Source organism: Schistocerca nitens, chromosome 3 (assembly GCF_023898315.1).
Source record: "Schistocerca nitens isolate TAMUIC-IGC-003100 chromosome 3, iqSchNite1.1, whole genome shotgun sequence".
Taxonomy (NCBI): Eukaryota; Metazoa; Arthropoda; class Insecta; order Orthoptera; family Acrididae; genus Schistocerca; species Schistocerca nitens.
This window is the reverse complement of record NC_064616.1, coordinates 351,336,398-351,359,976: the sequence shown is the minus strand read 5'-3', so window position 1 is coordinate 351,359,976 and position 23,579 is coordinate 351,336,398. Positions and strand designations below refer to the sequence as shown.

At 42.6% G+C, this 23,579-nt stretch overlaps 1 protein-coding gene across 3 annotated transcripts in view; it reads left to right on the top strand.

Moving 5' to 3' along the window:
• The window catches only part of LOC126248306 (uncharacterized), a 212,567-nt gene that overhangs the window by 69,922 nt on the left and 119,066 nt on the right, over nucleotides 1-23,579 (top strand). For 2 of the 3 annotated variants that reach the window (XM_049949174.1, XM_049949176.1), the window contains 2 exons: nucleotides 11,549-11,807; nucleotides 17,569-18,084. In XM_049949174.1, coding sequence (XP_049805131.1) covers nucleotides 11,549-11,807; nucleotides 17,569-18,084 — 775 coding nt within the window. The remainder of the gene's footprint in view (nucleotides 1-11,548; nucleotides 11,808-17,568; nucleotides 18,085-23,579) is intronic. The other variant, XM_049949177.1, reaches the window with a different exon arrangement.

Genomic DNA, 23,579 nt, shown 5'->3' with positions numbered 1-23,579 from the left:
TCCCTTCCCAACCACTGCTTCCCTTTCATGTCCCTCGGCTCTTATAACTGCCATCTGGTTTCTGTACAAATTGTAAATAGCCTTTCGCTCCCTGTATTTTACCCCTGCCACCTTCAGAATTTGAAAGAGAGTATTCCAGTCAACATTGTCAAAAGCTTTCTCTAAGTCTACAAATGCTAGAAACATAGGTTTGCCTTTCCTTAATCTAGCTTCTAAGATAAGTCGTAGGGTCAGTATTGCCTCACGTATTCCAATATTTCTACGGAATCCAAACTGGTCTTCCCCGAGGTTGGCTTCTACCAGTTTTTCCATTCGTCTGTAAAGAATTCACGTTAGTATTTTGCAGCCATGGCTTATTAAACTGATAGTTCGGTAATTTCCACTGTCAACACCTGCTTTCTTTGGGATTGGAATTATTATAGTCTTCTTGAAGTCTGAGGGCATTTCGCCTGTGTCATACATTTTGCTTACCAGATGGTAGAGTTTTGTCAGGATGGGCTCTCCCAAGGCTGTCAGTAGTTCTAATGGAATGTTGTCTACTCCCGGGGCTTTGTTTCGACTTAGGTCTTTCAGTGGTCTGTCGAACTCTTCACGCAGTATCATATCTCCCATTTCATCTTCATCTACATCCTCTTCCATTTCCATAATATTGCCCTCAAGTACATTGCCCTTGTATAGACCCTCTATATACTCCTATACTCCTTCCACCTTTCTGCTTTCCTTCTTTGCTCAGAACTGGGTTTCCATCTGAGCTCTGGATATTCATACAAGTGGTTCTCTTTTCTTCAAAGGTCTCTTTAATTTTCCTGTAGGCAGTATGTATCTTACCCCTAGTGATATGCACCTCTACGTCCTTACATTTGTCCTCTAGCCATGCCTGCTTAGCCATTTTGCCTGCTTAGCCATTTTGCACTTCCTGTCGATCTCATTTTTGAGACGTTTGTATTCCTTTTTGCCTGCTTCATTTACTGCATTTTTATGTTTTCTCCTTTCATCAATTAAATTCAATGTTTCTTCTGTTACCCAAGGATTTCTACTAGCCCTCATCTTTTTACATACTTGAGGCTCTGCTGCCTTCACTACTTCATCCCTTAAATCTACCCATTCTTCTTCTACTGTATTTCTTTCCCCCATTCCTGTCAATTGTTCCCTTATGCTCTCCCTGAAACTCTTTACAACCTCTGGTTTATTCAGTTCCCATCTCCTTAAGTTCCCACCTTTTTGCAGTTTCTTCAGTTTTAATCTACAGTTCATAACCAATAGATTGTGGTCAGAGTCCACATCTGCCCCTGGAAATGTCTAACAATTTAAAACCTGGTTCCTAAATCTCTGTCTTACCATTATATAATCTATCTGAAACCTCTCAGTATCTCCAGGCTTCTTCCATGAATACAACCTTCTTTTATGATTCTTGAACCAAGTGTTAGCTACGATTAAGTTGTGCTCTGTGCAAAATTCTACTAGGCGGCTTCTTCTTTCATTTCTTACCCCCAATCCATATTCATCTACTATGTTTCCTTCTCTTCCTTTTCCTACTATCAAATTCCAGTCACCCATGACTATTAAATTTTCGTCTCCCTTCACTATCTGAATAATTTCTTTTATCTCATCATACATATCTTCAATTTCTTCGTCATCTGCAGAGCTAGTTGGCATATAAACTTGTACTTCTGTAGTACATGTGGTCTTCGTGTGTGTCTTGGCCACAATAATGCGTTCACTATGCTGTTTGTAGTATCTTACCCACACCCCTATTTTTTTTATTCATTATTAAACCTACTCCTGCATTAGCCCTATTTGAGTTTGTATTTATAATCCTGTACCCACCTGACCAAAAGTCTTGTTCCTCCTGCCACCGAACTTCGCTAATTCCTACTACATCTAACTTAAAACTATCAATTTCCCTTTTTAAATTTTCTAACCTACCTGCCCGATTTATCTCGCCTAAAATTAAAAAAAACAAAGAACTAGTGGTTGCCGGTGATTTTAATATACACTCCTGGAAATTGAAATACGAACACCGTGAATTCATTGTCCCAGGAAGGGGAAACTTTATTGACACATTCCTGGGGTCAGATACATCACATGATCACACTGACAGAACCACAGGCACATAGACACAGGCAACAGAGCATGCACAATGTCGGCACTAGTACAGTGTATATCCACCTTTCGCAGCAATGCAGGCTGCTATTCTCCCATGGAGACGATCGTAGAGATGCTGGATGTAGTCCTGTGGAACGGCTTGCCATGCCATTTCCACCTGGCGCCTCAGTTGGACCAGCGTTCGTGCTGGACGTGCAGACCGCGTGAGACGACGCTTCATCCAGTCCCAAACATGCTCAATGGGGGACAGATCCGGAGATCTTGCTGGCCAGGGTAGTTGACTTACACCTTCTAGAGCACGTTGGGTGGCACGGGATACATGCGGACGTGCATTGTCCTGTTGGAACAGCACGTTCCCTTGCCGGTCTAGGAATGGTAGAACGATGGGTTCGATGACGGTTTGGATGTACCGTGCACTATTCAGTGTCCCCTTGATGATCACCAGTGGTGTACGGCCAGTGTAGGAGATCGCTCCCCACACCATGATGCCGGGTGTTGGCCCTGTGTGCCTCGGTCGTATGCAGTCCTGATTGTGGCGCTCACCTGCATGGCGCCAAACACGCATACGACCATCATTGGCACCAAGGCAGAAGCGACTCTCATCGCTGAAGACGACACGTCTCCATTCGTCCCTCCATTCACGCCTGTCGCGACACCACTGGAGGCGGGCTGCACGATGTTGGGGCGTGAGCGGAAGACGGCCTAACGGTGTGCGGGACCGTAGCCCAGCTTCATGGAGACGGTTGCGAATGGTCCTCGCCGATACCCCAGGAGCAACAGTGTCCCTAATTTGCTGGGAAGTGGCGGTGCGGTCCCCTACGGCACTGCGTAGGATCCTACGGTCTTGGCGTGCATCCGTGCGTCGCTGCGGTCTGGTCCCAGGTCGACGGGCACGTGCACCTTCCGCCGACCACTGGCGACAACATCGATGTACTGTGGAGACCTCACGCCCCACGTGTTGAGCAATTCGGCGGTACCTCCACCCGGCCTCCCGCATGCCCACTATACGCCCTCGCTCAAAGTCCGTCAACTGCACATACGGTTCACGTCCACGCTGTCGCGGCATGCTACCAGTGTTAAAGACTGTGATGGAACTCCGTATGCCACGGCAAACTGGCTGACACTGACGGCGGCGGTGCACAAATGCTGCGCAGCTAGCGCCATTCGACGGCCAACACCGCGGTTCCTGGTGTGTCCGCTGTGCCGTGCGTGTGATCATTGCTTGTACAGCCCTCTCGCAGTGTCCGGAGCAAGTATGGTGGGTCTGACACACAGGTGTCAATGTGTTCTTTTTTCCATTTCCAGGAGTGTAGATGTCCTGAAAAACACTGTCAGTGAACAGTTACTGAAATCAGTTACATTGTCATTCAATTTAATTTCTGCTGTAAATTTCCCAACTAGGGTATACAAATGTTCTAAGACTGCCATTGATAATATACAGGGTGTTACAAAAAGGTACGGCCAAACTTTCAGGAAACATTCCTCACACACAAATAAAGAAAAGATGTTATGTGGACATGTGTCCGGAAACGCTTAATTTCCATGTTAGAGCTCATTTTAGTTTATTCAGTATGTACTGTACTTCCTCGATTCACCGCCAGTTGGCCCAATTGAAGGAAGGTAATGTTGACTTCGGTGCTTGTGTTGACATGCGACTCATTGCTCTACAGTACTAGCATCAAGCACATCAGTACGAAGCATCTTCAGGTTAGTGTTCATCAGTTAGTGCAATGTTTACAAATGCGGAGTTGGCAGATGCCCATTTGATGTATGGATTATCACGGGGTAATAGTCGTGGCACGGTACGTTTGTATCGAGACAGATTTCCAGAACAAAGGTGTCCCGACAGGAAGACGTTCGAAGCAATTGATCGGCGTCTTAGGGAGCACGGAACATTCCAGCCTATGACTCGCGACTGGGGAAGACCTAGAACGACGAGGACACCTGCAATGGACAAGGCAATGCTTCGTGCAGTTGACGATAACCCTAATGTCAGCGTCAGAGAAGTTGCTGCTGTACAAGGTAACGTTGACCACGTCACTGTATGGAGAGTGCTACGGGAGAACCAGTTGTTTCCGTACCTTGTACAGCGTGTGCAGGCACCATCAGCAGCTGATTGGCCTCCACGGGCACACTTCTGCGAATGGTTCATCCAACAATGTGTCAATCCTCATTTCAGTGCAAATGTTCTCTTTACGGATGAGGCTTCATTCCAATGTGATTTGAAGAGAAGTCATAAAATGAGCTCTAACATGGAAAGTAAGCGTTTCCGGACACATGTCCACATAACATATTTTCTTTCTTTGTGTGTGAGGAATGTTTCCTGAAAGTTTGGCCGTACCTTTTTGTAATACCCTGTATTTATAGACAATTCTAGGCAACTAAGTCACATTACAAAACCAGTAGTAAATGGGCTATCTGACCATGACATGCTACACCTAACATTAAAGTTTGAAAATTGTCAGGGTAAAACATCTATCAGAACTGAGTACAGAAGGCCAATAAAACAGTCAAAAACTGAGAAATTTAGGAGATTGCTCAAAGAAATTAATTGTATGGATGTGTACAGCATCCAAGACACAAATGGAAAATAAAAAAAAAAATCATTAATAAAGTTAGCACCTTATTTGAAAATTGTTTTTCCCTGAAGGTAACTCAAATTAAGCAGAAGTCTAATAAGAAATCATGGATCACACAAGGGATAAAGATATCATGTGAGACAAAAAGAAATCTCTATCTGATACGTAGGGACGCATTTGATACTAGCATTATAGCTCATTACAAAAATTACTGCAAAATATTGAAGAAGGTTATCCAGAAATGTAAACACATGCATTATGAGAAGAAGATAAATACATCCAGCAATAAAATAAAAACAGTATGGGATATAATTAAGTCAGAAACAGGTAGGACCAGAAATGAGGAGGAACAAATAGCTCTAAAAATAAATGAAACCCTGGTAACAAACGCATGTTGTGTTGCAAACCATTTAAACAAGTATTTTGTCTCTGTTACTGATAGCATGGGGTTGTCAGGTTCAGTAAATAACGCAATGGAATATCTGAGATCACTGCACACAAGTAATCTCAGTGAAATGGAATTGACACTTACTTCACCCAAAGAAATAGAATCCATCATAAAGTCCTTGAAATCAAAACATTCTAGTGGTTATGATAACATATCAACAAAGTTAATAAAAGAGTGTTCATGTGAGCTTAGTCATATCTTAAGTTATGTGTGTAACCAATCACTTGTCAGGGGAACATCCAGGGATTGGCTTAAATATACTCTCCACAAGAAAGGGGACAAAGAAATGCCGTCAAATTACCGACTGATCTCACTTTTGCCAGTCTTTTCAAAAATCTGTGAAAATGTTATGTTCAAGCGTCTACTTAAGCACCTGTCAAAGTCACAGTTTGGGTTTCTTAAGGGTTCCGATATTGAGAAAGCTATTTACACTTACAGCGAAAATGTCCTTAGTTCATTGAACAACAAATTAGAGGCAACTGGCATATTCTGTGACCTGTCAAAGGCATTTGACTGGGTGAATCACAGCATTCTTTTAAGTAAATTAAAATATTAGGGCGTCACTGGTAGTGCTGCAAAGTGGTTTCAGTCATATCTTACTAATAGAAAACAAAGGGTAACATTTCAGCAGTAGGCAATCAGACATCATCTGACTGGGAAGAAATTACATGTGGTATTCCCCAAGGTTCTATACTAGGCCCACTACTGTTTCTTGTGTATATTAATGACCTGTCATCTGTTACATTACCAGATGCCAAGTTTGTCTTATTTGCAGATGATACAAACATTGCAATAAATAGTAAATCAAATATAAATTTAGAAAGGGCAGCTAATCAAATTTTTACTGACATTAATAAGTGGTCCATAGCCTATTCACTGTCATTAAAATTTGAAAAGACCCACTATATCCTGTTCAGAACTTCCAAGAGATTTCCTTCTGGTGTGTGTATAAAATATGATGATGTGGAAATAGGAGAAGTTGAGAGTGAAAAATTCTTGGGATTACAACTTGATAATAAATTCAGTTGGGAGCAACATACTAACAAACTGCTAAAGCGCCTAAACAAGTCTGTGTTTGCAATGTGAATGATGTCAGACATAGGAGGTATAAATATTTAAAAAATGGCATATTTTGCTTATTTTCACTCCATTATGTCATGTGGTATCATATTTTGGGGTAACTCCAGAAACAGAGAAAAAAATTTTTAGTGTACAGAGGCGTATAATAAGAGTAATGAGTTGTGTAAATCCAAGAACATCATGTCGAAATCTATTCAAAGAATTGGGCATATTAACCACAGCTTCTCAGTATATTTATTCCTTAATGAAGTTTGTTGTAAATAATACATCTCTTTTTCCAACTAACTGCTTAGTACACAGTATCAATACTAGGAATAAGAACAATATACATAAAGATTTAAAATCATTTACTCTTGCCCAGAAAGGAGTCCAGTATTCAGCAACACATATTTCCAATAAGTTACCAGCAACCATTAAGAGTTTAGTTTCAGACAAGGCACAATTTAAACATAATTTAAAAGAATTTTTGGTGGCCAACTCCTTCTATTCCATCCATGAGTTTATCAACAAGTGCAGTAGACCATTCTAATGAAAATTTATTATACTTTAATTTTTGACAATTCTTGTTTGTAACAGCCAAGTATCTACCTACTGTGTGAATGATGGATGTATAGAAAGCAGATGTAAGTTTGAAGTCTGTAAATAGTGGAAGTTTAATTTTAAATCTTGTACATAATCTGACTGTTCTTAACTGAGGATCACTGAAATGAGTAATTTACTTTAATTTTTGACAATACTTGGTTGTAATAGCCAAGGAACAAGCAAATGTCTGAATGATGGATTTAATGAAAGCAGATGTAAGTATTAAACCTGTAAATATTAGAAGTTTACATTTCATTCATGTACATAATTTTACTGTTTATTGACTGAGGATCATTAAAATTAATGAAACTTAAGTTTTTCTAATTACATTTTTGTATTGTGTTTATCTGACATGTTCCACACCCAGGAGTATTCCCTCTTTTATGGGTCTATGAAATGAATAATTAATCTAATCTAATTTATACCCACATGAATGACACATCTTTCTGTAGGTTTCACATATTTCCCATTAGCCACCTTCAACAGAGATGTTTTGTTGTCGACAAATACAGTTTTCTGCAACTGGTGACGGTACTTCTCCGAAATGACTGATAATGATGCTCCAGAGTCTACAAAATCTTGGGCTGGTCGGCCATTCATGAGGATATCGACATAGTTTCCTATCATTTTTGTAGTGATCGACGGTGGAGGATTTTTCTCTTCGGCGGCCTGACCTCCAAGAAAGATCGCACCCTTTAGTTTTCCAGGTTGCGGCGGCTAGGTGATTGGCTGGAGCTTCTAAACGGTGATGGAGACCTTGTTCGGTGTGTTGGGGAGCGTCCTCTCCAGCGGCTAGCTGCGGCGATGGTGACCTATGTCATCCTGCACCCAGATCTTCCTGTTCATCTTCGTCGTCCAGGAGTTGGCGTCGTCTAAGATCGGTCTGCTGTCTTCTGGAGTGGGTGTCATCAAATATCCGCTGCCTTTCTCGACAATAGCGCACCACATGTCCTGGTCGCCCGCAGTGGAAACATACTGGTTGGCTATCCTGGGTCCTCCAGATGTCAGTCTTCCTTGGTGCCCAAACAGGTTCCTCATGTGGCATTGTAGGAAGATAACACCGCCTAGGTCTTGACTTTTTCACCATTTTAAAGGGAAATGAAGGACGAGAGATTGGGTCCAATGTCTGTTCCACTTCCTCCCTTATGACCTCTTGAAGTATATCAGTTTTTTTGCTCGCCGTGCATTCCAAGTGCCTTCTGAACTTCTTCTCTCACTATCTGACGAAGAACTCGTGTGAACTTAGTTGCTTCCTCCATTACAGGCATCGATACAACGTTTGGAAGCCGTTCAAACTTCTTGCGTGTAATTCTTTTTTTGATGCTTTGTCTCGATATACTGGCGCCATTTTATGAAGTCGTTTTCTGTCGAAACCTCCTTCAGGATTGGGCTTGATACATGTCCTCAGCAACACCCTTCATGAGATTTGCAACCTTATCTTCCTCCTTAATTCTAGGATCCACTATTTCACACAGCTCCAAGACGTCTTGAATGTAGGATGCTGTAGTTTCTCCTGTATGCTGTGCCCTGCACTTTAATTTATCTTCAGCCTTGGACTTCTGTCGTTGTGTGTCGCCGAAATACTTGCGCAGTTCTGCCTGGAATACTTCCCAGCTTGTGAACTTCTCCTTGTTGTTCTCATACCCTTGCTTGGCAGCGCCTTCTGAGTAGAACAACACATTAGCCAAACACACGGTGTCATCCCATTTGTTAAATTTGGCTATACACTCATATGCCTTCAGCCACTTGTTTCAGTCTTGGCCGTGATCACTAGAGAACCCGGAAGGATGTCTCATGTGATGGCACACAATTTCTGTCATCGTAACGTCCTCTTTTTCTTCTGTCTCTGATAGATTGCGATCTGTTGAATATGAACTCAGGTTTCTCGCCATGTAAACCGCGGCTCTGTCATGGCCTGATGGGAGCCACTGTGTCGTCGGTAATGTGTTCTATCACAAGTTCCAATACCCAGCGCCTCCACCAGAATAATGTCATGTAGAAGAAGGTGTAATTAGATGAATGACGAACACTAACTTCACTTAACGAAGGTTTATTCAGCACTTAAACGTACAAGAGCACGGAGCAAACTGCCCCCGGCCAGAACACATGCAGTATATATACAGCTACAGAACATTCCAGTACAATAATTCTTGACATTTGTGGATACTTCTAGAATGTACTCGAACCGAATATAGAAATTAAAATTGTACAGTCCACATGACTTTTGAACTAACAACCCTTCATGCAACAGTTTAGTATCATAACCACTACACCACGGTGCTACTCGACTTCTTCCGCGACAGTATTATATTTCTTTTCAATGAGGTAGAATTTAAAAAGATTGATGTTCTTCTTGGTTGCAATATTCACAGTTATCAGTTCACAAAAATATAACTTCATTCCATTTCACATGTAACTTAGTCCAACACTTGACTTTTTACAACCATCCTCTCTCCATTACTTTCAAAGACTACTGTTGATCTAAAACTAACCAAAGATAGCACAACTCATTGGTACTAATCATCTAAGTCATACTCTTTCAATATTAACATTACAGTTTTTTCTGGTATTTGCACTAAATTATAACAGTTTTTATTTTTATGAACAGTGAAATGATACAATAGATTTTCCAGAGTTATATATTCACAATGTAAAATACGTGCCAGTTTCAGTAGAAAGAAATCATTAAAATTTAAAAGGTTTTTAACATTTTTAAAAGTCAAAGATGAAGATGCATTTCCAAAATATTGCAGAAAATATGAAAAAGAAATAAATTTCAAATAAATGTTTATATACAAAACGTTGATATCAAAGGTTTCACTATTGAATATGAGATTTGAAATATTCAAAAAAACAGAGTTGAAAAATGGATTGATTTGTAGATTTCATTAATCACAATACCATATACATGCAAATAATATGCACATATTCTTTCCCAAATTTAAGGACAAAAAACTGGGGTGCATAGATAAATTGCAATAATGTTGGGTACTGCTCCATCTTCAGCAACAGATCGCATTATACTACAGTGTTGTTGCAGTCTCAGTCTGTGATGTGTCAGTAACACGTTATAAGTGATGTATTAACCTTGTGTTAGCTTGTTAATTATGGATACAAGTTCTCGTTATTGCTCATACACAGTTAAAGAAAAACTTCAGATTATTGAAGAAGGCAGAGAACATTGGAAACAATGCAGCAGAAAGAAAGTGCAGTGTGAGCTAGGGTTGTATTCACAACTGGTGAAAAAACAAAACACGACTTCAAGAAATAAACGATAACTGCCAAGCATTTCACAGCCAAAAAGCAAAGCATCCAGACCTTGAAAAAAGGCTGTGTGATTATGTAGATGAGAAGCGACAATATGGGTACACGGTGACCAGTGAAATGTGCCAACTCAAAGCATTAGCTTTAGCCAAAGAACTAGGCCTCGCCCGTTTCAAAGCTAGCTGGGACTGGCTATCAAGATTTTTCGGTCAAAATGTATTTGGCTACTGGAGGAAAACTCTCAATGGTTTCCAGGCAATTACAATGAGAAAGTAGTGAATTTTCGTTGCTCTGTGATAAATTTATGGCACGGACATTTCTGTATTTTATCGCAAATTGGTAATGCAGATCAAAAGAGGAATCCAGCATCATGATACAAACTGGCGGCAGTGAAAAGCAAAGCTGTAGAGCAATGTGTGTAGCTAGCGATGCACGAAATCTACAACCTTATGTGATATTTAGAAGGAAAACTATTTCAAAAATATCAGTGAAAGGAATATTGGTGAGAGCGTTAGACACTGGTGAGAGTGAATCCGAAATCTTGGATGGACTGCTTTGAGTGACCTTATGGTTGACTGGGTGACACATGTTTGGCAACACCGCCTTAGTGCATTACTGAATTTATGTAACATGTCGGTCAGACATAACAACTGAGGAAGTATGAGACATGTTACAAGAAGGGAAAACTGAATTGGTCTTATCCCTGGAGGTCTACCATCTGTCCTGCAACTACTATGTGTATGTGAATCGGTCATTCATACATACACTTAAACAGTAGTATATGCAATAGATGGTGTACATATACAAATACAAAGTAAAACCAATATTTCTTTCCTCCCCCCCCCCCCCTCTGTCCCCTTAAAATTAGGGTGTGGGGATTATTGGATGGCATGGATTATTCACATGTATATGATATTTCTTGTAATGTTACTTTGGAATAGAAGTCCCTGTAGTACAGATTTGTTGTACAGACCAGCATTTGATTTTTTGTTAGGATTTTTTATCTTAGACTTTGATAGTCCCCTATCAAACCAGTAAGAAAGCAGAAGAAGATAGTTCATCCACTTTATTCACCAATGGAATGCAGGGTCCTTTTCTGTCTTCAGTAATGTTTACCATCAACGCCTGTAACAAGGGCCCTTCGCAAGATACTGCCAGCCAGGCAGCTGGACCAAATTTTTTAGAGGGGTGTTACTCCCCTATCATTGACATTTTATCCAGGCTTGTGAAAGGCAGAGCCTGGTTTCGTAATGTGGGGCCCACTTAAAGCAAATACGGGGATAATTTCTTTATAAAGAACATAGCCAAATTCCTGCTCTGCCCATGTCCAATCTGAGCTTGTGCTTTGTCTCTAAGGCCCTCGTTGTTGAGAATACAGTAAACCCTAATCTTTGTTCTTAATTTTAGGAAACGTTGTATAACATGTTGACTTAGTTTCTTTTGACTGAAGGTTTAATATCTCACAGTTAAAATATTTATTTTCTTTCAGGAAAAATATAGCCGTGTTATTTCTGAACAGCAGGAAATAAACTTGAAATTAAATGGTTTCCTATGTTTGCTGGACAGATTAAAGGTCCATGAGAGAACCCAGAATAAGGAAGAAGTAACTAAAGAATACCTTGACTTAAAGTTAGGGGTGATGTGCAATGTCTTGTGGCTATGCTGGACATACAACAAATTTTACGAACTGTATGATTCTGTTCTTTTGACCAAAATTGATGAAAATTTGAAGATGGTATTGTTGTCTAGTAAGTATTGCAATCTAATGTTTTTCATATGTTTTATTGATAGTCACTGTGAAGTAGTGCTGCTGCCTAAAGTGACTTGTAGATATTGTATATGATATTACAGATTTTTAGAGTGTAGTGGCATATGATGAAATTAATGCAAAAGCGGGAGAGGCCTTTGTATCACAGGGTAATAGCAGAAGCATGGGAATGATGATGTAATGTGCATTGGAAGCTTTGTGCAGTAAAAAGCAATGTAAATTGTAGTAGTCCCAACAGAAATTGGCATGAAAAATACATAATTGATCTGTGTAACTGCTACAATGTCTGGCTGGGACACTGCAAGCACATGGTACGATACTGATTGCACCATACTGCGTGTGCTAGCTGCTGTTACCAATAAAAGGCCAGCCACAGGATGTTGTAAGCCATTTCACTGTGTTTCTCTGCCAGCGTTCTGCAGTGATCTCAGAGTGTCCTTTGTAACAAACTATGCAGTCTTTGGACTGTGTTTATTTTACTATTCATAATTTGTGTGTGTTCTCTGTCACTGGACTTTTGTTGGATTTGGACTGTGATAGGTGTCCTTATTATAACATTCCTGCCTTAGCTTTTGATGAACTTATCCATTTCCTGGTTCATTATGGCGCATTGTTTCAAGTTTTATGAATATGAGAGACCTGTGAAATCAGACATCTGCAACAGAATTTCAAGATAAGTGCTTAAATAGAGTCATGACATGCCACTCAAACTGCATCAAATCAACTTGTGTTCGGGAAGCATGAAAGTCATTCAAAAGTTATTGAAGCATTAACCTCGAATTATTTGAAAAAATGGAAATCAGAATAGCTGAATCAACAAAGCCAATGAAGATCTGACCAGAGTAGCATCACTGCTGTGTTTACATCAGAGAGAGAAATGGAGAAATAGTAACTGAATACACTTCAGCATACTTACAAGTAGAGCACCATTACATACAAAGTGTGTAGATGGCTCTCTCTGAATGAAATGCTCATTTGTAACAAAATTAAGAATAGGTATATAGTTATCTTTTATGGACTGCACATGATATTTTGCTGGCCATAAATACAACTACCTTCCAAAGCAATATCACTGCTTTCACCTGCAGTGTGTGTGAATTCATGATCTGCCATTTAAATTGCAGCCAGATCTTTCCTCACAGTATCAGCCATTATTTTTTCAGCTCTGAGATTGAGATGTGTAATATGTTATGACTACATATTTTGTTATTTACAACATTCTACATCACGTTTGTGTAATTCATTTTCTTGAAAAATTTTGCAAACAGGATAAGCTAACTGTTAGTACTGTTGTCAAATGTCTAGCAGGTGCAGTCATTTTCTTCACGTGATATTTCAACAATGTTCCTTGCCATCATCTTTCGGTGATACCTGTAGAATGAGTGTCTTTACCTTGCTGCCATCTTCCAGTGATACCTGTAGATAAGTGTCTTTGCTACATCCTGGCTCCTTTATACTCTTGTCACATCCCTGCTGCCCCCTCCACCCCCACTCCTTCCTCTACTGCCAGTCGCACACCACAACTGGTGGAGTGGTGGGGGTGACGGCACTGCTGGATGCTGGATGTGGTGTCACAGCCAGACACCACACTTGCTAGGTGGTAGCTTAAATCGGCCGCGGTCCTGTAGTACAGGTCGGACCCGCGTGTCGCCACTGTGTTATCGCAGACCGAGCACCACCACATGGCAGGTCTCGAGAGACTGACGTGAACTCAGCCCCAGTTGTACGGACGACCTAGCAAGGCGCAGTTATCCATATCTGGATAGAGTCTCAATTGTATTCACCATAGCGATGTACAAGCACAAATTAAAGTTAAGTATATGAGAAGCTCAGTTCTTTTCTTTATAGCTTTTACCACATATCCTGTTACAGATTTAACGCAAGACGGCGTGAGTTACGCGTGCCCTATCGGCTACCTTATTGTGGACTGGCTGCTCTTGACAGTTCACAACACTGGATGTGAACTCTGATCCCTTAGTACTCGTTTAGTCCGCGTCGGGCACAGAAGTTGCTCTCAGCCGATGCTGTGATTTTAGTTGGCTGTGTGCTGGGTCTCCAGCTTTACTGGAAGTGAGGCCAGTGTTTCTGTTGATCAGCCCATCAGCTACTCGTATTTCAACAGCCTCCTTCAGAACACAGTCTGAAAATGACAAGGTCTGCCTTACAACTGCCATGTCTTCATGGAGTCCCCTGTAGCCACGCAGTGTTCCGCATCTGCAGATATTGTGGTTGTGTAACTTCAGTATGTCTCCTGTGTTCTTTGCATCTTTATATGATTGTCTGTACAGTCACTCCGATATACGCCCTACCACATTCAAATGGAATACAATATGGAGCTCTAAGTCATCTTTCACTGTACCTTACAGGGCATGCGTTTTTGGAGATGGACGGAAAACACATTTAATCTTATGTCGAGTCAGGATTTCCTGTCTGCTAGGCTGGTACTTTCTGCCTGAAAGCACTTTGGATTTCTCTCTCATCATATCCATTCTTCTTGAAAACATGCTTAAGGTAGTTAAATTCCCTCAGTAGGCTTCTTCATCCGATATTGTGCACGAAATTAAATGCATTTTCCGTCCATCTCCAAAAATGCATGCCATGTTAGGCACAGTGAAAGATAGCTTGAGGCCCTGTAAACCAGGAGTTTACCGTATTCCATGTAAATGTGGTAAGGCGTATATTGGGGAGACTGTACATACAATCAAAGAAATATGCAAGCAACACAGAAGATACACTGAACCTAAGCAACCAACAAAATCTGCAGTTGCAGTACACTGTATGGTTACAGGGGTCTCCATGAAGTACAAAAAAATTGAAGTGCTAAGAAAGGCCTCGTAACATTGGGACTGTGCTCTGAAGGAGGCTATTGAAATACAAATGGCTGATCCACAAACACTGGGTTCAGCAAAGCTTGGGACCCAACACTTACCCAGCTAAAATCACAGTGTCAGCTTAGAGAGACTTACGCGCCTGACACAGGCCAAGGAACAGCGAGGAACGAGCATCCGTACCCAGCATCCAGGAGCATGTCGCCCCCCCCCCCCCCTACCATTCCACGCATTGCAGCATGCAAGTGGCAGTGGAGGAAGGGGTCGGGGGGATAAGAGTATAAAGAAGGTGGGATGTAGCAAAGACACTCATTCTACAGGTATCACTGAAAACTGATGGCAAGGTACACTGTCAAAATATCCTGTTACGAAAATGACTGCACCCAGATAGACACCCGACAGCAGTGCAAATAGTTGATTCACTGGGAAAGCCTGGAAAGCCCAAGCTTACGCTGGAGAAGGTAAGGTTGTAAGGTTGAAGTTCTTTTGGTGTTGCCAAAGTCTCATATTTTCTTAGATTTAAAGCATATGATTACTAGCCAACCAAGAATGGATTTGTATATTTTTATGAACTAGAGAAAGGTGTTTTATTCTTATTGTTGTGATATGTAACATTTTCAAGATTTATTACTATATCAGGAGATAATCCTGGTCTCTGTTTCATTGCTGTTGACACCATCACCCCTTTCTCGTCATCAGTAAATGAAATGAAGTTAATATTAAGCTGTCTTACCTGTCCGTGAAGACTTTTTAGAGTTTAGTTTTCATTTAAACTGCAAAGTAATGATAAGGACAACTTTTAGCTGAGATAATGATAAGGACAACTTTTAGCTGAAAATGAGTTTTTCTTGTCATGTGATTGAGTTATCGCTATTGTCAGGTCCATAATTTGCTTTTTCAGGTTCTTATACTTTTAAGTTACAGTACATAAACAATATTTCCTTAGTGTCATTTATTTTAGTACATTACAATAAAAACAATCACAGTTAAATTGATGTCATCTATTGCTGCTAGGGGAAAGGTGCTTGCAAAGAGAGAAACCTTCTAATAGAGCTTGAAAATGTGCAGTTCATCACAGAGCATCTTTAATTCTTGGGAAAGTTTGTTGAAAATGCATACTGCTGAGTAACACACACTTTTCTGAACCACAGGCGTGGTCATGTTCTGCGCATAGATTCTCTCTCTCTCTCTCTCTCTCTCTCTCTCTCTCTCTCTCTCTCTCTCTCATTCTGTCAATGTATGCAGCAGTTGCCTTAAAACAAGTTGGTGTTGTAAACAAGAAAGCTTATAAGAGAGTAGATGTACACATGATGTTCATGATTTGATACCATACATACCCTGGATGTAAACTTTTTGTGCAGCTCGAGGTGCCCCAAAATATTGATGCAAATGAAAATTTACAAAGCAAACCAGGTGAATTTATTGCAGGTCCTGACACTGACAATATAGACACTGAACTATTTGCATGAGGTTATTAATATGTGCCTCTCATGAGAAGTTCCCATCTGCACTCAGTCTCAGAAGTTTGAGGTCTACAGCTTCTCTTATTGTGTACAAGAGAAATTCTCAAATATGTAACTGCCTCAAAGACGTCTGATTGATACAACCAAGTGCATTATCCTGAACAGAATGCATTTATCAGAGACAAAGGTAGTACCAGGAGTACCCCAGGGAACTGTGATAGAACAACTCTTGTTTTCCATCCGCATAAACTATCTGTTGGATAGGGTGGCCAGTACTATGCTCATGATACAAGACATCCACTTTCAGATGAGTGATGGGCACAGTAAGAGGGATGTGCCTTGTGCACATGGGCAACACAAGTAGCCAGGTCCTGATAACAAAAATTTGCCTTCTCATTATGTGTGTGGTAAGTGGGTCAATGTTAGCAGTTAAGGCTATAGTGTTGGCACCAATCGACATGCCTGCAAGCTGCTGTTACTTCTCTTGGCATGGGGATAGTAGTCAGAGACTGTTTGCTGATGATGCTGTTGGAAATAGGAAAATGTTGAGTGGTGTTAGTGGGATACAGAATGACTTGAACAGAATTTCTATTTGGTACCATGAATGACAGTGTGATTTAGATGTGGATAAATTATTCTTCATGGTAAAGAACCAGTCCTCAGTGAACTAGTAACTATTCCACAAATCCAGTGTCTGTTCACTGTGAACAAATTGACACACTTGCTGAGCCTTGCTATGACTGTCAGAGATGGACATGAATCTAGTGAGTCACTGCACATTAAGAACAACCTTTCAAAACTTGAACAGTCTGATGTGACATACATGACTCCAGGGGTTACCGTGATGTCTCTAGGTAAGACAGGTGCTGTGCTGATTGGACTTTTTGGATACTTATGGCAATGTAGAGTTTTGATGGAGTGATTTATTATGCAAATCTTTGCTTTTATTATGAATGAAATGATAAAAGAACCATCATAGAAGAACTGATTTTGCAGATGTTCATAAAGAATTCAAAACCATTCAAAATCGAATAAAAACTATGGAAATAGTTACCTGAATATTATCCATTAGAATTATTAAATTTATATTGTTATTTATGTTGCAGGATATTCTTGAGCCAAAAAAATAAGTAAATAAATCATCACTGTGAATTTTTCATGCAATAAAGTTTCCTTAAGTTTGTTTCAGTAAATCAATGAGAAGACCTCATAGTAGGGTGTTATCTGCCGCAGACTGGCCAATAATCATGAAGACAACTTTGTTTGCATGCTTATTGGCCAACTAGCTTTCCAATGAACACAGTTGTGAGATTTGGTCTCTTGTTCACTCATTCATTAATTGTGTAAAATGGGCTTTAGTTTACTTTTACCTATTCGTAGTTTTCATCGTATTTATAAATGATGAAAATGAAGGAATTGAGTTTAATTGTACATTACTTTTGTTTTCCAGGCATAGGGATGCTTGGTGAGATTAAAGTATGGCCTGATGCTTTAAATGGAAGAAATACTTTTAGTATCAGTTACATGGAACTTGTTCTGGAGAAAATATTGTCATTACCAGTCATTCATGCCGGGAAGGTACTGCAACTGTGCATACTAAGTGTTTTGTATATTTTGAAATTTGATCCAGGAGATGATGTATTGGAAAAATGCATTAATTTGGTTACTACTTCATGGAACATATCAAAAAAACTTTCAGAAAAAGCTCATTGTTCATTGGGGTCTGATCCCAAGGAGACAAAGGTAAATGGGACTGATGACAAGAAGAAACTACCTATTTCACAATTTGATTTTCTCCAGTGTGCTGCTCATCACCACAGTTCCTTTACAGTTATAAGTGAGACCTTACAAGTCCTACGGAACTTGTGTTGCACTAAACTGAAAAACAGAGAGAATGCTGTGGCCTTCTTAACATTGCCTGTTGAAAATATGACTTGTTTCCACTACATCAATTTATATGTAAGAGGTAAGCATGATTTTATTTTGGGTGTTATTATTGTTAGTCACTGAGTCAGAAATTTAAAATATTTCTCATATAATCAGAATTGATGTTTCTTTTTATTCCTGTAAAAAGAGAAGTTTCATATGTTTGTTCTTGCGCGTGCGCGCGCGCACACACACACACACACACACACACACACACACACACACACACACACACACACACTCTTTTGGGAGGGAGAGAGAGGGGGGGGGGGAGGGGTATGGTAAAAGCTCTGCAGTACAGGAAACCAAATCCTTCTGCTAATACAAGATAATGCTGATATGATAAAAGTAGCTCGTGTAAGTATAAAGGAAATGCAGTGAAATTATAGAAACATGCACCTGAAATGGACTTACTATTTATTTACAATGAAATATGCATTTATAGATGTTGAAACTGACCCCTGCAACATCAATAAACAGCTGTGCATGTCTAATCATATTCAGATACATCCGGTGTAAAGTCTGGAAACTGGTGACTGCAACTTCATGGCTGATGTCTTTCAGTTCCTGTATTGTGTGTGGATTTGTTTCGTAGACCTTGCTCTTCAAGTGTCACCAGCAAATATGGTGGCCATAAATGTTTTCTAACAGTTCATTCCTCAATGAAGGCGTCATGGACTAATTCCAGGGATATCTTAGGTGTGTAGGGTGTTGCCCTATCTTGTATCCAAAATTTCCATATATGCAACCATGTTGAGGATAGAGTCAAAAAATATCGGTCCAGTGATGCACATTCCTGTTACACCACACCAAATGCCAATTTTTTCATCATGGAGTGGTTGCTGACACACGGTGTTAGGATTCTCTTTTGCCCAGTACCTCGTGTTCTGTGAATTCACATGACTGAAAGATGAAACTGTTATAACCTCTAATCGCCAATAATTGCGTGGATATTCATACACACTCACTTAGAAACAATAGCTGGTTACATGATAACAACTCAGTATCTCTTATTCGACTGCCGTGCCGTGCAGTGACGTGCGGCCGGCGCCGTTCGTAGCTAGGTGGCGCTCCCGCGCTCAGCCGAGTTGCAGAGCGCCTCTATCGCCATTTGCGCGTACTGTCGTGGCGGCACTGTTCAATGTCGTGGCACTGTCACAACACTTTTCCCCCCTTGAAATAAAAAACACTCACTTCCTTGGAAACATGGACAGTGCGGAGACATCCATGGCCTCTTGTGAGGCCCCGAGAAGATCCCGCGGAGAGACACGAGAGTATGGTCGAAAATGTCCAGGACAGAAGCTCGTGCATGGAACGTGCCTCCTGGATGAGATGATGGGTGAAAACTCCGGAGCAACATCCGTAGGTGTCGTGGACCTGGGGGTGTGCTCCAACGAGATGGGTCCCGGAGAAGGCGGCGTCGCGACTGGGGCCGGTTCCGGTGTACTCGGAAGCGGTAGCGACGTCGGCTGCATCAACACGTACGGTACATCGGCAGCAGTGACAGGACTGGCTTCTCGGGCTGGTGGAGGCGAAGGAAGGGGCGGTGGCCCAGGCGTGGCCACCACTCGTGGGCGCATCTGGTCGTAATGGCGAACAACCATGCCATTGTCCATACGTATTTCACAAAGCCGGCGGCCGCGAAGAGCCTTGACCACCCCTGGAATCCATTTAGGGCGAGATCCATACCCTCGTGCCCACACGTCGGTGCCCACCGAGTATTTTCCCGCACTAGGGGACACAGCACAAGGCCTGACAGGGTGAAGCAGGTGCAGTAGAGTGCGCGGTTGGCGGCCATGCAAGAGTTCAGCAGGGCTGCGATCACCCAGAGGCGTGAAGCGATAAGAACTCAGAAATTGCAGCAGAGCGTCATCTGTGGAAAAATCACTAAGTAATTTTTTCATCTGGCTTTTGAAAGTGTGGACAAGGCGCTCAACCTCCCCATTCGATTGCGGATGGAAGGGCGGTGCTGTAACATGATGAATCCCTTGTCCAGTACAAAAATCACGGAAGGCCTGCGAAGAGAACTGAGGGCCATTGTCCGTGGCGATCGTGGGTGGAAGACCTTCTAGCGCAAAGATTTTGGACAAAGCCAGCGTCGTCGCCGCAGTGGTGGGCGACGGACAACGAACAACAAACAGAAACTTCAAGAAGGCGTCAATCAACAGTAGCCAATACGTACCGAGGAAGGGGCCGGCAAATTCAGCGTGCACCCGTTCCCATGGCTGCGCCGAATCAGGCCACAGAGAGGGCATTGTACGAGGTGCAGCCAGTTGTTGAGCACACTGACCACACGCAGCAACCATGTGGGCGATGTCCGAATCAATACCGGGCCAATAAACGTGCCTGCGGGCCAGGGACTTAGTCCGAGAAATACCCCAATAGCCTTCATGCAACAGTTTGAGAACATCTTTGCGAAGAGAGGCGGGCACCACAACCCGTGGAGATGCGCCATCCGTGGCCAGAAGAACAACACCATCACGAACAGACAGACGAAGGCGCAAGGCATGGTAGTTGCGAAGGGGATCCGATGCCCGGCCCTTGGTCCTGTCCGGCCAACCCCGTTGAACAAAACCGATCACCTGACATAGGACCGGGTCCCACGCAGTAGCCAACGCGACCTGCGAACCTGTAAGTGGAAAACCCTCAACCGCACGACGTTCTTCCTCATCAATTTGGAAACAGAGTAGCTCATCACGATCGAAAACCAGGTTGGGGCCCATCGGCAATCGCGACAATGCGTCAGCATTGGCGTGCTGGGCCGTGGGGCAATAGTGAATCTCATAGCGAAAACGAGACAAGTATAAGGCCCAACGCTGCAGCCGGTGAGCTGCCTTATCCGGAAGCGACGCTGATGGGCTGAACAGAGAGACCAGCGGCTTGTGGTCGGTGATGAGGTGAAACTTAGAACCGTACAAAAAAACGCTGAACTTTTTTAGAGCATAAATGATAGCGAGCGCCTCCTTTTCGATTTGAGAGTAACGCCGTTGCGCATCATTAAGGGTCTTGGAAGCATATGCGATGGGTCGTTCCGACCCATCCTCATACCGATGGGTGAGAACAGCCCCTAGGCCATACTGTGATGCGTCAGTCGCCAGAACCAAGTGCCGACCCGGACGGAATGTGGCAAGACAAGGTGCCGACTGCAAATGAGCCTTCAGGCGGACAAAAGCCTGCTCACACTCGTTGGACCAACAGAAAAGGACGTTTTTGCGTAACAGCTGATGCAGAGGATGAGCTACCACCGCCGCGGATGGAATGAATTTGTGATAATAAGCAATCTTGCCTAGAAACACCTGAAGTTCTTTGACCGTAGACAGCCGGGGTAGAGCGTTAATGGCCACAACGTGCTGACGTAGAGGACGTATACCCTCACGGGACAAGTGGAAACCAAGATACTGAATGGAGGGTTGGAAGAACTGTGACTTGTCCAGATTGCACCTCAACCCAGCCGAATGCAAAACCTGAAACAGTGAACGCAAAATTGCCAAGGTGCTCCTCAGTGGAGGCCCCCGTGACAACAATGTCATCCAGATAGTTTATGCAGCCGGGAACGGAAGCCGTGAGCTGTTCCAAAAACCGCTGAAAAATGGCCGCCGCGATAGCGACGCCAAATGGTAACCGCTGGTACTGATACAACCCACAAGGAGTGTTGATGACGAGAAATTCCTTGGAAGAAGCATCCAACGGCAACTGATGGTACGCCTCCGATAAGTCAAGTTTGGAAAAGAACTGGCCCCCAGCGAGCTTGGTAAATAACTCCTCAGGACGGGGAAGAGGATAAGTGTCAATGAGGCTCTGAGCGTTGACAGTGGCTTTAAAATCACCACACAATCGTAGACTCACGTTTGGTTTAGAAACCACCACGATTGGCGATGCCCATTCGCTGGAGGTAACAGGAAGGAGAATTCCGGAAGCTGTTAACCTGTCTATCTCAGCCTTGACAGGTGCACACAACGCCACCGGAATAGGGCGTGCCCAGAAAAACGTAGGGCGAGCTTTTAGGTTTAAGAGTAATGTGGGCTTCAAAATCCGTGGCATGGCCCAGACCAGCAGAGAACACGGACGAAAATTCAGAACACAATCCATCCAGCTGTTGATACGGAATATCTGCAGATATGAGGTGCACATCATCATCATCAATGGAGAACCCGAACAACTGGAAAGCATCATAACCCAACAGGTTTTCAGTGCCCGCATGATCCACCACATAAAACGTGAGGGGCCTAACGACAAACTTGTAGACAGTGGAAGCATCAAACTGGCCAATGATAGGAATTTTCTGTATATTATAAGTTCTCAGATTTCGCGTAACTGGAGACAAGGGAGGGGAGCCCAACTCCAAATACGTGCGAGAATTAATGAGAGTTACTGCAGAGCGAGTGTCCAATTGCATGCGAATGTCTTTATCCAGAACACGAACAGTAACAAACAACTTATTCGTTTGAGAAAGCACACAGTTAACATCCATGTCCGATGCCTCGTCCTCGTCGACAGGAACTTTAGGGGACTGACACACAGAAGCAATGTGGCCTTTTTTCCTACATGAATTACACGTGGCCCAACGTTTTGGACACGTGGCCCTGTCATGCTGTACGAAACAACGTGGACAAGAAGGAAATGCGGAACGAACCTGCTTCTGCGGGTGCTGTTTTCGCTGCAAGCGTTGCGGCCCAACGCGACGTTGTTTATGCGAGTGAACCGCCGCCACATCTTCGTTCTCCTGTGAAACAGGCAAATTGTCCGTGTTGAAAGTTGACTGTACAGCGCCTACATCACACCACGCGTCTATTTGCGCGTCAGCAGCATGAGACACTTCAAAGGATTGGGCGATGCTTAGAACTTCCGACAACGACGGGTTTGGCAGTTGTAGGGCACGTTGTCGAACTACTTTATCTGGAGCAAGCCGTAGAATACCATCCCTAACCATTGAATCAGCATATGACTCATGATGAGTGTCCGTGACAAACTGACATTTCCTACTCAGGCCGTGTAGTTCCGCCGCCCAAGTGCGGTAAGATTGATGGGGCTGTTTACAACACCGGTAGAATGCCACGCGGGCGGCAACGACGTGGGTGTTTTTTCGGTAATAGTTAGACAATAAGTCACACATTTCTTGGAAGGACAGAGAGGCAGGTTCCCGCAGAGGGGCTAACTGAGATAGCAGCTGATAGATCCGTGGGGAAATCCAAGATAAAAATAATGACTTACACATAGGAGCGTCGACAACGCCGAAAGCCAAGAAGTGTTGCCGCAAACGCTTCTCATAATCCTCCCAGTCTTCAGCGGCCTCGTCGTAAGGAGGGAACGGAGGCGGAGAAGAGGAAGACAGACGATGAGTAAGTGACGTCGACAACACCTGAATAGCAGCTGTCAGCTGTGTTTGTTGTTCAATGAGCGCTTGCATAAGCTGTTCCATGTCTGCCCCGTCACGAACACACAAATCCACAACGCAGTGAAAATATCCCATCCTCGGCGCCAAAAAGTGTTATAACCTTTAATCACCAATAATCGAGTGGATATTCAAACACTCTC